This window comes from Passer domesticus, chromosome 8 (genome assembly GCF_036417665.1).
Source record: "Passer domesticus isolate bPasDom1 chromosome 8, bPasDom1.hap1, whole genome shotgun sequence".
Classification (NCBI taxonomy): domain Eukaryota; kingdom Metazoa; phylum Chordata; class Aves; order Passeriformes; family Passeridae; genus Passer; species Passer domesticus.
The window spans coordinates 55,818,250-55,833,273 of NC_087481.1; the positions used below are offsets into that span (position 1 = coordinate 55,818,250).

At 43.7% G+C, this 15,024-nt stretch overlaps 1 protein-coding gene across 2 annotated transcripts in view; it reads right to left on the reverse strand.

Annotated features, from left to right (window-relative positions):
- ADAM12 (ADAM metallopeptidase domain 12) overlaps positions 1–15,024 on the reverse strand; it is a 176,742-nt gene that overhangs the window by 55,935 nt on the left and 105,783 nt on the right. For both annotated transcript variants that reach the window (XM_064431572.1, XM_064431573.1), the window contains exons 6-9: positions 6,707–6,890; positions 2,786–2,851; positions 1,872–1,943; positions 191–360 (exon numbers count right to left, since the gene is read on the reverse strand). In XM_064431572.1, the coding sequence (XP_064287642.1) occupies positions 191–360; positions 1,872–1,943; positions 2,786–2,851; positions 6,707–6,890 (492 nt within the window). The remainder of the gene's footprint in view (positions 1–190; positions 361–1,871; positions 1,944–2,785; positions 2,852–6,706; positions 6,891–15,024) is intronic.

The following is a 15,024-nucleotide window of genomic DNA, read 5'->3' on the forward strand; positions in this document are numbered from 1 at the left end:
GGGAGAGGAAACTCACCTGGAGCATCTGCTGCAGGGCCCTGCAGAGTGAATTTGGGTTTGATGTTTGCAGAGGGGACAGGCAAACCCTCAGGAGCACAGATGTACCTTCCAAGAGCTTAGCAGCTGGGGATGGACTCAGCACAGCTATCCTGAAATCCCCCAAACCTCCCAAATCCAGAGTCCAGCCTACCTGATCAGCTGTGCGTTGTCGTGGGCTTTCCGAGGCAGGAGTTTGAGCTTTCTCCAGTCCAGGAACTCATGCAGGCTGGTGAAAGGGTCCTGGGAAATGGAGCACTTATCCATGTCATTCCACACCTCCACTCCCACCAGGGCCACTCGGATGTTTAGTGGCCTGTAGAACTATGGAGAAGAGAAAAGTAGGAAATAGGTGTCTAAAAAGTATTTCAGACTAGAATATTTCAACAAAAACATAATGAACCTTTCTTGTAGAGGTTAAAACAATTTCTTCTTCAGGGCAAAACACCTGACAGGACTCAGACAAAATATTTCCCAGAAAACAGTTCTGACCCAACTCAATACCCATCAGGCATTCAAAGAGATTCAGGGATTTCCTGCTTCTCCCTGTCCTACCCACCCCTGAACTCCCTGCCCATGTCCTTCAGCTCTGAAGGAACTCCAGGCCATGGCAGATGAGTGTCCCAGGGCTGCCCCACCCTGGATTGCACAGCTCCCATCCCAGAGGCAGAGGAACTGGGCTGTGCTATGGCTGTGGTTCACAGTAACAGAAAACGAGCCAGGCTCATCAAGCCTTGCACAGAGCAGACAAACCCCAGTGATTTTATCTATTCCTCCACCAGAAAATGCCATTTTGCCTCAAGAGGGGAGCCAGAGCAACATCAGCAGAGCCACAACAACAGTTCTAATGTGAGAGTAATGTGAGGAAGGAGTCAGGGGCTGATCCAGTCCAGATTTGCCTGACAGGCTGAGGAAAGCACCCAGTAGATCTTTGCCTTGTTTCCATGCATTCCAGACATTTGCAGAACGCCAGCGTTTGCTGAGCATAAATTAAGCATGGAACAAAAAATATATTACAATATGCAAAATTAATTTTGAGCAGGTAACACATAAACACCTGTCCTCTGGCAATAAGTCAGCAAGACAATTATGGATGAGGTGGAGGTGTCTTCAGCAGCTTGTTTTTAATCAGGAATGCTTCTCCTTGAGCTACTGCCCTTGAAGTATCACTTGATAAGTTCTCAGATAAATTAAGACACTCTCAGTTATAATTTCACTACTAGAGTCCTAATATTTTCTGGCCATACAGACTAACAAAAATAAACTCTAATTTGTTCAAAAACCACTCTAGAGGATTCTTAGACTTCATTGTTTACTGTCAAGAAATTATTTCAAGACCTAAAAAAATCCAGTGAATGTCTCTCTCTCATTGCTCCCACTCAGCCATCAACTCTGCTTCCTGATTTTTAATTCTGCCATCTTCCTTGGATTACACATCTCATTATCTGTGTTTTCTACAGGCCTCTGTTGGCCTTACAATTGGACCTTCCCTTGTTGCTACAAATGACTTTGTTCTCCAAATTTCTCTTAAAAATAATCCTCTTTTTTCCTATAGGATGTTCTATAGGTGATTATCCCCACCCTCCTCCCTGGTGAATAAAATCCTAGGGCTAAATTGGGCTTTTTCTTAGGAATAGATCTTTACATCCCAAATGCAGCAGAGCAGTGCTCATGTCTTTGTGTATCAAAAGGCAAATGAAAAGTTTAAATTTGCTTTTCCAAGAGTTCTGGTCTGAAATACCAGAGTACCAGCAAAGCTGCAGGGTTAGATCCTTCAGCATCCTACAGAAAGTGTGGGAAGGTTGGGAAGAGGGAAACAATCCCCATGTTCTTACCTTATCAACGTAGTTTGCAATTTCTATCAGCCTCTGCTTAATTTTTTCCACATCTTTGCCTTGTCTCTGAAACTTGGAATGTAAAGGATCAATGGACCAGCAGCACAAATATGCTAGAGTTCCCCCCCAAGAGCCAGCACATCAGGGATCTTTGGGAATTAGGGTGCAGCCAAAATCCCCCAGCAGACTCCTGCGGATCCACAGTCTGCCCCCCAAAAGAAACCCAGACTGTGGGACAGGATTTTGGTTCTCATGTAAAGATTTTAAAATCTCCAAGTATTATATAGGGGTCTTTTCAGGACTGATGTTTTGGGAAATAGTTCTTCTCTTAGCAGGTCTTGCAAAGAGTGATTGCAACTCTCTAAGTAGCAGTGTTCAAAGAGACCCAAAAAAAAAAAAAAAAAAAAAAAAAAAAAAAAAAAAAAAAAAAAAGGCAGCAAAATAATTCAAGCCAGGATTCAGATCTTTGCCATTCAGCTCACTGGAACATTTTTACAGCCAGTGCTGGGTGCTTTGAGGCTCCCTTTGCAAACCCTCAGGAAGGCAGTCGTGCTCCACGGAATGTGATGGCCAAGCACTGCTCCAGAAGCCCTGACAGCCCCACTGAGGGCACTGTGAGTGGCAGTGAGGACTTAACTTGCTCAAGGAATGAATATTTATTTGCCCCTTCTCCCATGCTGACACAGTTATTTCAGAGTCAAACTCCTTCTGAGGTATTGCAAGAAATTTCACAAGCGAGTATCACTGTTGTCCTATCTTAATAATTCCTTCCTTGCTCAGCCCTAATTAGAGAGGATGATTTACCTCAGAAAACATCATATTCTTGTCTGCAGCACCTTATTTGCAGCACCATGGTAACTGCACTGAGCTGCCCCTTTGCTGCTCACATAACTTTTTATTTGGCAGTTCCTTACCTCACGATTATCTGCCACAATAACAAGCTCCACGTACTTGGTTGTCTTCAGAGTCTCCCTCTTGTACTGTCAAAAAAATCATGAAAGTCTTATTTCGTTTTCAGCCCTGATACAACAAAGTGCTTGCAAGAGGAAACACACAGTGTCTCAGGTTTCCTACATTTTACTAAAATTTTACTACACGCAGATTTATAGCGTGTTCCTCCTCCTCCTCATGGAAGTTTTCCTTACAAAACCTCTCAGGGTTTGATCACAGGAAGCAGGAGAGTGGTGCAAAGTCTCTCTCAACCTTTCAGCTTTCTGCAGCTGAAATGTTTGAGTTATCTTTCCTCACAGGAGAATATCCCCTCCAGCAGAAAGACCTTTGCTATTTCCAAGGCACTTTTAAAGGAGAGATGAGGTAACTTCTAACAAACATTTCACACAATAGACCAACTGGTTACTAAGAAAAATGAGAGATAAAGGGATATTGAGTGAAGCAGAGAAGAGGTCAAGCAGTCAACTGATAAATTATGTAGGAAGAAAAACCCAAAAATAAAAAAGCAACTGTCAGTGTCTGGGGAAGCAAATTAATACTTGAAAAATGAAAGGCACACATTTAATTCTATATCTGCATATTCATATAAAATGCAGGTCTAAAAGAATCATAATGCTTAACTGAAAAACTGAAAAAAACCTGAAAAACCAGAAAAATCAGTGAAGAAATGATTTTGTAGGAGCACAAAACATGTCACAGCTTTTTTGCTACCCTAATTTTAAATGACCTATTAGTGCCTGTAAAAGTTCTGTGATTTACAGCAGCAGCAGCATGTATTCTATCATTCCTTCCTTGCGTCTGGACTAGAACATTTAGGGAAAAGAGGTCTCAGCAGAGTATCTGATCTTCCTGCCAGAACTTAGAGGGCTTAAGCAGATGTTTGACCTACTGACCATGATGTCTTGAGCTGCAGCAAAGCTCTTTAACCTCAAACACAACTAAAGCTTTCCAAGGAAAACTGCTCCAAGGCAAACTGAGAGATCCCCTAAGCACAGCCAGAGCTGGACATCTCTTTCCAGCCTGATTTCACAAAGTTTTCTTCACATTATCATGTTCCTCTTCACTATCTGCAGATTAATGATTTTGATGTTTTGCAAGAATTAGAGGAAAAGTGAGCGATGCAATCTTCAGTATCTGACTTTCAACCTAATATTTAATAAGTGCTGCAAACTCCAATAACTTGAAAAAAAGTTTCATTTGGACTATATTTATGGATGGAGAGAGGAGTGAAAGCTGCTGTTAATGAACTAAACACCAAGGATGCAAACACTTGACAGGATTACACCAATTAGGGGCTTTGGCAAATGAGCTGAGGTAGATTCTTTTAAAACTTCTGCTGCTGGGGTGTGATGTCACTCAGACACGAGTGAGGTGCCACAAAAGGCAAATGGCCACGTGGCTGCAGTTTGAGATGGAATTGATCTCTCAGACACTAAAACTCTCCCATCCTGAAATTTATTATGAGGTCTCAAAGAGATGCATATCCAAGGTGCCTCTCATCCTCCTCTGAGTGAAGAAGAAAAGATGATACAAGAAAATCTGAGTTCAAAGGAGCAAGGAGAGCTCTGTTACATCAGTCAGTTTAGAACATTTCCCTCTTACCAAGAGTAAAACTGTTTAGACTGGAGTGAGCTGGAGAGAAATTGGCTAGCAGGCATAAAAATCACATAAGCCTCTGGTGACTGACTTGCATAACAAATCTGTTCCTGAGATTTGCCCAAAGGCTATGTGAATTCCTAGGATACAATATTTATTTATGAAATATACCTAATTATGGCTTCTTTCAGCTTGCTCTCTGCAGCCAGCTGCATCAATGCACAACCCCTTTGCTGAGTTAATCCTTCAGAACTGAAATGAGGAGTCAGTGACACAGCCATGGGAGCTGGGGCACAATGGGCTTTGTTCCACTCACCATGGGCTCTCTCCTCTGCTTCTTCCCCACCTGATCCTGTCCCAAACCTGCTGTCCCAGCAGCTGAACCTCTTCCTCAGCATTCCCTGCCTGGGAATTGGCATGGCTGGGATGGACACTGCAGTGGTGCAGCCTCTCTTTCCTCATGCTCTAAAAAATCCCCTCCCTGCTCCTGGTCACCAGTATCACCAAAATGACTTTTTTTCCTTGTGGCTACAGAGAAAATTCCCTATTGCAGGGTGTGTCACACACACCAGACATTCTGCAGGGTGCTGTCCCAATGGAGCTCAGCTGGAAATGCTCCTTGGGGCAACTTGAGGGTCCAGTGAGTCAGGAAATTACCCAGCACTCAGAGAGACCCTGCTCCAGCAGGACACAGCAGGTCTGGGACAGTGTCTGTGACAGCCTCTGCACCTCCTGCCCTGAGCTCCTGTTTGGATCTGCTGCTTGTGCCATCCTTCACCTGCACTTGCATCTAACCAAAGCCCTTGGTGATATATTGATCTCACATTTCAGCTCTGCTCAATAAGAATTTCGTGTAGGTGGTTGAGTGGAGAGTCAGGGGATAAAACCAAACAAAAATCTTCCCCCAGACCTGTCAAGAAGTCAAATATTTTAATCATACCCTGAACCTTAGACCAGATTTCTGCTTAATTCTGTCACCCAGCATGATTTGGAGCAGCTTTATGTTTCCCCACTTTGCAGGTCATCTTTATTTGACAGACTGCTTAGTGACAACACTGAAATATGAAAACTCACTGCACACATGACATTTGACAGCTTTCAAAATTCCTACATTATAAGCTTAACCAACTTACTCATTAAATATATTGTACCTATCCATATGATGTGACTGCTGACAGGTTTTATAATTATGTCCACTGAACCACAGCAAAAATATTGTTCAGATATTTAAAGTGAAATTTAAGATGTAGTTGAAGCCAGCAGCAAAATGGAAGAACCATAAGGGCAATAATAAAATGGCTTTGATTGTGTCAATTTGTTACATGCACACATTTTATTTCTGCATTGCACTGACTACTTCAGTGGAATTTGAAGTCACAAATAATTTGGGGAAAACTTAATAAAGTTGTATTTCCAATGTGTTCCACCCACACATGCTTTTAGAATTACACTTAATTCTTATGTTACATGCAAAGACTAATGCTCTGAATGTAATATTCCTAAAAACGTAAAATAAATTAATTCCATTGCATAATTATATCTAGAGATGTCACTTAGGTTGCTTTCCTTAATAATGGACCTGAGGCAAAGCCTGTGTCATACATGCAAGTACAAATCCTCATATGTGACATTCAATAAATGCTGATGGCAGATTTATATCATTATATAATTCCTGAACACATCCCCAGCCTTTTCTACAACCCTCATCCAACATGGAGATGAATTTGTTACAGCATTTCTCCTTCCTGGTTTTTGGCTCATTTAATTTTCTAATTTCCATTAGGTAAATGCATCTCACATGAAGTACATTTCTGCCAACATCACAGCAACTCCAATAATACATCTGTAAAATAATATGCTGAGAATTCGTTTTTCCTGCATAAGAGACTTCGCTACTAAAATATAGAGGTTCCAAACCTGGTATTAGCAAAGTATCCCAGCTATCATGTTCTCTTTCATCTTGGGAGGGCAAGAACTTTTCCAGACATTGCTCAGTATTCTCAGGGAGCCTCAAATTCTGGTTCTAACCATACAAGAACCAAAATATATGACCATAATGTGAACCCATAAACCTTTCTGTGTTGAAAAGGAAGTGAAAAGCAAGTTATGCATGGAGAGTCCAGGAAAAGTAATAAAGCTTTAACAAATAATTTCATCTGCACTTCAGCAGACGGCACCGAGGCAAGTCGACGGTGCGGGATAAGGCTGTGCTCAGTAGAGACTCTTGTGGTGGGCAGCAATATGGAAACGCTGCCAACCACACACAGAAAAGCACACCAGCCACCTACCCTGCCGGCTGGAGGACGCTGTGAGGTGGCAGTGGCAGCAGCCATCGTGGCAGGGACGTCCAGCTGGTGGCCACAAGAGCCCGGGGCCACTCTCAGGTTCTCCGCTCGGTAGATCTTGTGCTCGCCTGTAGCACCTTCCAATGGCTCCAGAATGTAGCTGTTGTTTTCAAACACAATAATTCCCCTGGGACACAGGAGAGCAGAGTGAGACACGTGGGTTCCAGGAGCTTGTCTACACCAGAGTTACACCAAGTTTAATAATGATGGAGTATGAGAAAGCAAAACACTGATTTACAATGTCACGGGCGAGCAGAGCAGGAAACATCAAAGCTGTACATTTGTCATTGCAGCACACACTATACTTTAAAAGAACCAATGGCTCACAGAAATCTGTCTCTTCTGAAGTGCTGCACTGCAGAGCAAAATGATATTTGTGCTTTATTTGTTTTCCATTCTCCCAGTGATGCATTGCCGACGCCGCCGGAGCCACGGCAAACGAAATAAAAGGAGAAAGGCTTTGGGAAGGAAGGTACAGTGGGAAAACATCCATTCCAGTCTGCAGCTCCATTAGAGCTGCTAAACCAAACCCTGCCAGATCAAAGAGGCCTCGTGGTGTCAGGATGGATTATTGCAGAGTGGGGCAGCGGAGGGAAGCTCAGACACAGGAAGAGTTGGTTCCTGTTTCGCTCATTTTACTGCCCAAAAGAATAATTTTGACAGCAACACCACCTGCTCCAGAGGAACTCAGAGATGTGGCAGTGAAAGCTCTCTGGCTGAACTCTGTAAGCTACAACCTGTAGGAGGAAAGAAAGAGGGTCCTTGTGCTGGGTCCTGCCCAGATGCCACAGCAAAAAAAGGGTGGCAAAAGGCTGAGAATGTGACAGGGAGAGCTGGGGGTGTCCAGGCTGGAGAGGAGAAGGCTCCAGGGGGACCTCAGAGCCCCTTCCAGTGCCTAAAGGGGCTCCAGGAGAGCTGGAGAGGGACTGGGGACAAGGGATGGAGCAATTTTATTATCTTAGTGTGTATTTTTGAAGTTTTAGAAGTGTCTGCCCTTTTTATTTCTGTCTGTGCTGTGATAAAGGTAAAATACAACAACCATTGTGAGACCAGTGTCACGGTACAGTTTTCCAGAAAGTTACAAAAAAGAAGGATAAAATAGGAGAAAAAGGACTCAGGAGCAGGTTAATGATACTATGAAGACTGATTTAAAAGTAAAATTGTAATTATTAGGAAAAAACTACCTAAGTTATCCTATTATTAGGAAGGTATGAGGAAGAAATTCAAAGTCTTTGGTCTGCTAACAAATTAACTGAAGTATTAATTCCAAGCTGGCTGCACATTCAGAGCACCATTAACACCAGTTCATCCAAGCCAACAGACATTTTCCTGGTGACTGGAACAGCTAAAAGTCCAAGAGAATAAAGCAGCCTGGAAAGCCACCATACCAAAATCTGTCCAACAGCAGACCCAGGAGCCTGTTTTACTGCCCTGAACCAAGGCTCAGGCTGTGATAATTCATCTGCAGCTTCCTCAGTCCCCTTGGCAGAGCAGGTGAGACAGGTCCACCCATCACCCAGCAGCTGGGAGTGATGGATCAGGGCTGGCAAGGCTGGGCTGGTTTATCCCAGCAGCTCCAGCCAGGATCCCAACAACCTCCTGACACACGGGACACCTGGGGCAGGTCACCCCGTGATCCGAGTAACCTCACACCCCACAGCTCTGAATTACTGTCAGAGCTGCCTCACTCCTTGGAGGATTTAGGAAATTAGGACAAAGTATTCGCTTTGCTCCGAAAACCAGCAGCCCTGTAATCAGCGCAATCAAATAAGGATTGTTGTCTTGGCCTTGTGCAATTAATCATTTAATTCTGGAGGCAGGAGTCCATTAGTCACTGTTTGAAATGGGCCAGCCTGACCAGCTCCCTGTGTTGACAACTCAGAAACGACAGAAAAGCATGCAGGGGTTTATTTTTAATGCTAAATTTGCCCTTAGAACATTCACTTTCAAAATTAGAAGCTTCAACAATTTTCTTTCATTACTTACACTACAAAGGGAGAGACTTAGTTGTATCCTGAGTAGAGTTCCCTCAATTTTTTTTTTTAATATTTTAAAGTGAGCATCTTGTTTTCAGGAGTTCATATCCTAAATGTGCCACATCAATGCCACATTTCCAATGTATCCCTTATGTACCCAACCTCTGTCTGAAAGAACTAAATAACCATTTCTTTAAGAAGAACTAAATAACCATTTCTTTTATAATAACTAATTAACCATTTCCTTAAAAAGAACTAAATAACCATTTCTTTAAAAATAATTAATTAACCATTTTTTTACAAAGAACTAAATAACCATTTCTTTACCCCTCGTTTCCTTTAGCTGCTGAGGATATGGACAAATGATCAGATCCCAGAATGATTAATTTGGGTTTTTCCTGAGCACACCAGTCTGATTCCCACCCCAAGGGACAGTGTGGGCCTTTTAGGACAGTTTCCCTTTGCCTATGGAGCAATCCCAGGAGAAGGAAAATCTGCAGATTTGGCAGAAAGAAAACCAGACGTTTCATTTAAAGCACACTTATCCCTTGAGTGCTGCCTACAGGATATCAGCACTTGGCTTGTGACCATCTGTAATAAGATAATGAATATCAAATATGAATTTTCTTGGCCAGCTCTCTGGTTTTGACTAATTTTCCTTTCCTACAGTTGCATTTTTCCCCCCATCGTGCAGTGCCAAGCACAGCACCTTAAAAATGTAACGAGTCAAGAGTTATGGTTCCTTTCTTTTTTATTTTTTGTGTGTGTGAACAATACCCACCAGTCATTCAGGACTGAGAATTTGAGGCAAATAAAATAAATCTATAGCTACTGGTTCCTTCCACTCTCCTCAGGGGTTTCCAAGAAGCTTCTGTTACTCCTCCAGCATTTCTCTGTCTCCCTCTTCACAGGGTTCTCCCACACTCCTGAGTCAGCCCACGTTCCCAGGAACTTTTCTATTTTTCAGGAGCCATTAATGCTAAACAAAGTAGTGTTTTCCACTGTGGCAAATACAATATTAATGTGGCAAATGGCATATTAAACTACAGATCCCCAAGCAAAAATTACACAAAGAACCCCAAAGAGATTTCAGCAAGTCCTTAAGACCAGTCTGTGGGATTTCTAACAGACAAAGGACTACCAGAATTCCCAGGATTATAAATGTTTGAGGGGGAAAAAAAGCAATATGAACTATTCAAATTTTAGTGTCAGGTGTCTAATTCTGGGTTTTCCTTGGTCCCAAACCCACAGATGCTGGGAAGTCAGAAAGATTTACAAGAGGCAGGCAGGAAAGCCAAGAGACAACCCCAAGCCTACCTGAAATTCTGCCTCTGTCTCCTCCATCACTGGTAGCAGAGAGGGAGGGAAAATATCCATCCCAAGGGCACGTCCAGACATCAGCTCCCAGGCTCCAGGCCAACTGGAAGCAGCTCCAGTGTGGTCCTGAGCCTGGGTTAAATCTGACTCCAGCTCTGCACAGGGTTTGGTCCCTGCTCGTGCCTGGGGTCAGCACCAGACCAAGCAGCTCCACATCCCTGCTGCCCACCCTGGAGATGGGAATCTCAGGGGTTCTGCCTCCTGTCCTCCCCTCTGAGCCATGTGCACACCTGGGGATGTCTGTGTGGGATGGGAGAGCTCTCCCCGTCTCAAACAGAGATTAAAACTCACATAATTCCACACTGCCAGGAATCCCTCAATCAGGGAAAGGCAATTTAATGGAATAATTCCACTTTTTAAACTGTCGATAAAATCAAATATAATTTTTTTTCCTCTTAAAAGGGAAAACCAAAACAAAACCTAAAGCGAGGCCAGTCGTATTTCATAAATCAACAGGCTTTAGGAAATCTCAAAATATAAATGGGATTTTTCTTTTCCAACTTGTCAGCAGAAGCACAGGTCCTGCCAACATAAACCATCAACACATACTTGTCTGAGAAATTGTGATGCTGAAGCAAAACTTGGCTGGGACAGCACTATATGAAACTAGTATATATTATTCTGCTGCACTATACAGGGGAAATTAAGTAAATTGATAAACCTGAGATCTGTGAGTGCAATTAAACATTTGGTTTTAATGAAGCTCAAAGTTATACTCATTTCTAAACAATAATAATAAAAAGCTCTATTTCCACTGGCAGAGGAACTGGTGAGAAATTAGAGGGCACACACTGCTCACACAGTGAATATTCACCTGAAGTCTGTGCCTGCCCACAGACACTGCAGTGCTCCTGTGCCCCTGAAGACCTCCAGGTCCCTCATTCCACAATCCATGCTACAGCTCCACAAGGACAGGGGCTGATCCCACAGCTCTCCAAGGAGTTTTGGGTGAAAAGGTTCCGGAATTGGAGCCCTGTGACCCTGGAGTGCAGGGCTGCTCAGCAGGCACCACCTCAGGGGTGATCTGTGCACTCAGAGGGCATTCTTATTTATTTTTATTGTACATTCTGCATTCCCAGGGCTCTGTGTAACAAATTCCCAGGCAAGTAAGCAGGCAAACAAACAAAAGGGGAGGAAAAATGAGGTGGTGAATGAGGGCTTCACTTTTGGGCTGTTTTAATAAGTTGCAGATGGATACTATGGGGATAAATGAGCAAGATGATCTATTGACTGTTTTTCTAATAGAGCTGATATTTAGATATTTTTCAAATGGTTTGGTCATTCTTTAGCTGTAAGGGACTGGCAAATACAGAGAATAGGAGTCTGGCAAATGTGCTCCTGTCTCTGCCTCTGTCCCTGGTCACCTCTTTTTGCAACAACTCCTCACCTCTAAAATAGAGGAAAGTTTAGTATCCACAGAAAAAAAAAATCTATTGATGAAGAGCACAATAGGAAAGACAAACAATCCCATTATCGTACTGCACTGCACAGCAGGATTCTATTAAAATAACAAATCTGACCCAAATCAGCCAAGGGCAGCCTCTCAAAGGGGGTGGGAGCAGTAGCACCACTGGTTTTACATCTCACAGGAGTGGTGGAGGTGTTCTCACACAGACACATCATCACTCACAGAGCTTCCACTCCAGCCAGTGCCTTTCTGGAACCTGAAAAAATATATTCTCCAAAATGGAATTATGGCCAGAGCCTCCTGCAGCACACACTTCATCCTCTCTCAGTGCAGGACAGATCTGTCCAGAGTGGATGCAGATCGAGCTGCAGCTTTTGATTCCTGGAATTCCAGCAAGGAGTTACTTGGATGGGGAGAGAAAATGTCATTTCATGTCCAGCATCTGGGCTGCAAGGAACAGTCATTGTGCTGTCAGAGAAAGTGTCACTTGTGAGGGTGGAGAAGAGAGGGGAAGGGAAGGGGAAAGGGGAGGAGAGGAAAGGGGAAAGGAAAAGGAAAAGGAAAAGGAAAAGGAAAAGGAAAAGGAAAAGGAAAAGGAAAAGGAAAAGGAAAAGGAAAAGGAAAAGAGCATGGGTACCAATTTAGTGAGCACATTTTATTGCACCCTGCAGCAAACAGAGAGACATGACAAGAAGATTCCAACTTGCACATCCCACTAAGTGCCAGCAGCAGAGTGGATGGAGAAGGGAACATCCCTCATCCCTGTCCTGGCAGTGATCCCTGTGCACCTGGGCACTCTGTGCACACCATGGTCGAAGGCTGGACATGATGCTCACCTCAGAGCACAGAGGTGACCCTGAGGCAGGAGCTGCTCCCCTGGAACAGGAGCCTACAGAAGCCATGGAACCCCAGAAAGGGAATGGTTTGTAATGCTGAGCTCAAAATCCTCCAGGAGTTTCCTGGTCAGACAAATTCCAAACCATGCAGGATGTTTATATGAACTAAAAGCTCTGCAGAAAGTATGGAGGGAAAGCTCACATCCAAACCAGTACTTTTCTCAACAGGGATTTTCTCCTAACTTAACTTTTGGATGAAATCTCTTCTTCTGTGGGGAAATGCTGCTTGAGGAGTCGTGAGGAATTTACATTTCTTTTTCTCACTGGTTTCCTACTTCCACTCCTTTTTCAATAGTTGATGTCTGGAGTGTCACATTTAAATCCCCTCTTCAGCTGACTGTGTCTGGGCTGAGTGAGTTCAGCCAGACCATCTGAAAAATGGTATTGGCAGCCTTGGGTACCATAACTCTGTAATCTCAGTAAAAATGAGCATCAATTCCATTCTGAGGCCTTCTCCCCATCCCTGTCACTGTGGACACTGCATCTTTCAGCTGCTGATGAGGCTGGACAAAGACTGAACACTTTCTGTATGTGTCACTGGGTTAATTACCTAACTGGGTAAAATATCTGAGAATATTCAAGGGCATTTTGGCATTTCAGAAGGAAAAGGCTTCCTGGGAGATTTCTATCCATAGGCTCCTGAGGAATTTTTGGGAGCACCTCTCAAGCTCCCCCCGTCTAAGGGGTCACTGCAGATGTTTTGTAGCTGCACATTTGCATGCCAGAGTCCTCTGAGCCCCTGGCCCAGGGAGGTTTGTGCCCTTCTCCAGGCTGCAGTTCTGGGTGGATTCAGCACTCACAGGGAAAGTAATCAGCAAAAATCATTCAAGTCCAAACAGATTTATCACAGAAGATGTGAGTGGTGGCCACAGGCCAAAATTATTTGCTAAAAACTTGAAGAGCCTCCAAGCTGGATAAACAGAAGGGTATTTCCTGAGGACAGGAAGGAAATGGCTCAGCTCTGTCGTACCTTCACCTTCCCACAAGCTCTGACAGTCTAATTGGCTTTCTGATCCAGATGGACACCCAGAAATCCTGATTAGCCATTGTTCCCTTTCTGTGCACTCAGCATTTCCTGAGCCCTCGCTGCATCCAGCTCCTCCTCCTCGGAGCAGCCAGCAGGATACAGATTAAGGCATGATTATATTCTCCTCCAACCTGCATTTTAGGCAGCTCTCAGTGCCAATCCCACTATTTCTGCCATTGTGCTCCTACGTGAGGTGAGGAGCAAGAATGTTACGTGTGTGAGGATGGAACAGAGCTGAAAAATGTGAGTGTGCTTGAGAGAGCTGAGCCTCCTCCTCTCTCCTCTTCATCTCTCACCCCTCTGCCTGCCTAAAAAGCTTAAACCAGACTAACCTTAGTGTTCAGATTTCATACAATTCTTCTTCATCACAGAACAATCACATCATGTTCAGGAGATGAAAACACATCTGTGGTATTTTCTGGATCCCCGTTGTTGGAAGGAAATGATGAATCTGACTCCATGTTCTCAGAAGGCTAATTTATAATTTTATTATATTATATTAAAAAATATTATATTAAAACTATACTAAATTATACTAAAGAACACAGAAAGGATACAGACAGAAGGCTAAAGATACTAATGAAAAACTCGCGATTCTCTCCTGAAACAGCTTGACACTGATTGGTCATTAAGCCAAAACAATTCACATGAAGCCAATGAAACAACCACCTGTTGGTAAACAGTGTCCAAACACATTCCCAAGCAGCAAAGCACAGGAGAAGCAAATCAGATAATTATTGTTTTGCTTTCTCTCTGAGGCTTCTCAGCTTCCCAAGAGAGAAATCCTGGCGAAGGGATTTTTCCAGAAAATATGACGGTGACACACATCTCAACTGCTCAGCCATGTGGAGGGAAGACCTTGAAGGTTGGGGGAGGTCAGAGCAAGGTTCCTCCAGCTCAGCAGCTCCTCTCTGCCCTTGGCCAACAGCAGGAGCTCAGGGGTGAGAGACAAGATCAGAACAAGCAGCCCCAGCTCTGAGAGCAGCAGTGCCAGGGACATCTCAGGGTCTGACAGCCCTGCAGAGGCTCCCTGAGCTCCCCTTCCCAAATTGTCACATCCTTTTGGAATCCATTGTCAGTGATCCACTGACACCCACCTGTGACAGCTCCAGCTTCGTTATGTGAATAAAAAAAGTACTTCCCTTTGCTCTCAAGTTTCAGCTGATGTCTCCTAATTTAGAGGTTATGAAGAATATTCAGTGATTGTCCCCTCTCCAGCGTGACATTCAACCTTGTTTCATCGTGCTCCTTTTCTCCGTCATCGCCTTTCAAAAGTGACAAATCCTAGTCTATTTTCTCTCCTTGGATAAAAGCTGCTCCACACCTTTGATCACAATTTTTGCCCTTCTCTGTACCTTTTCTGGATATATTGCTTCTTGCTCTTCTGAGATGGAGCAGGGGAGGGGGAAACAAGAACTGCATGCAGAACTCAAGATGTGAGTGCTCTGTGGATTTATAAAGTGGTAATGAGGGTTCTTGTTTTATCCTCTATTTCTGTCTCAGTAATTCCTATGATCCCTTTTGCTTCTTTGACTGCTGCTGAGCACTCAGGCTTCAGAGCACACTGAAATGTGGGA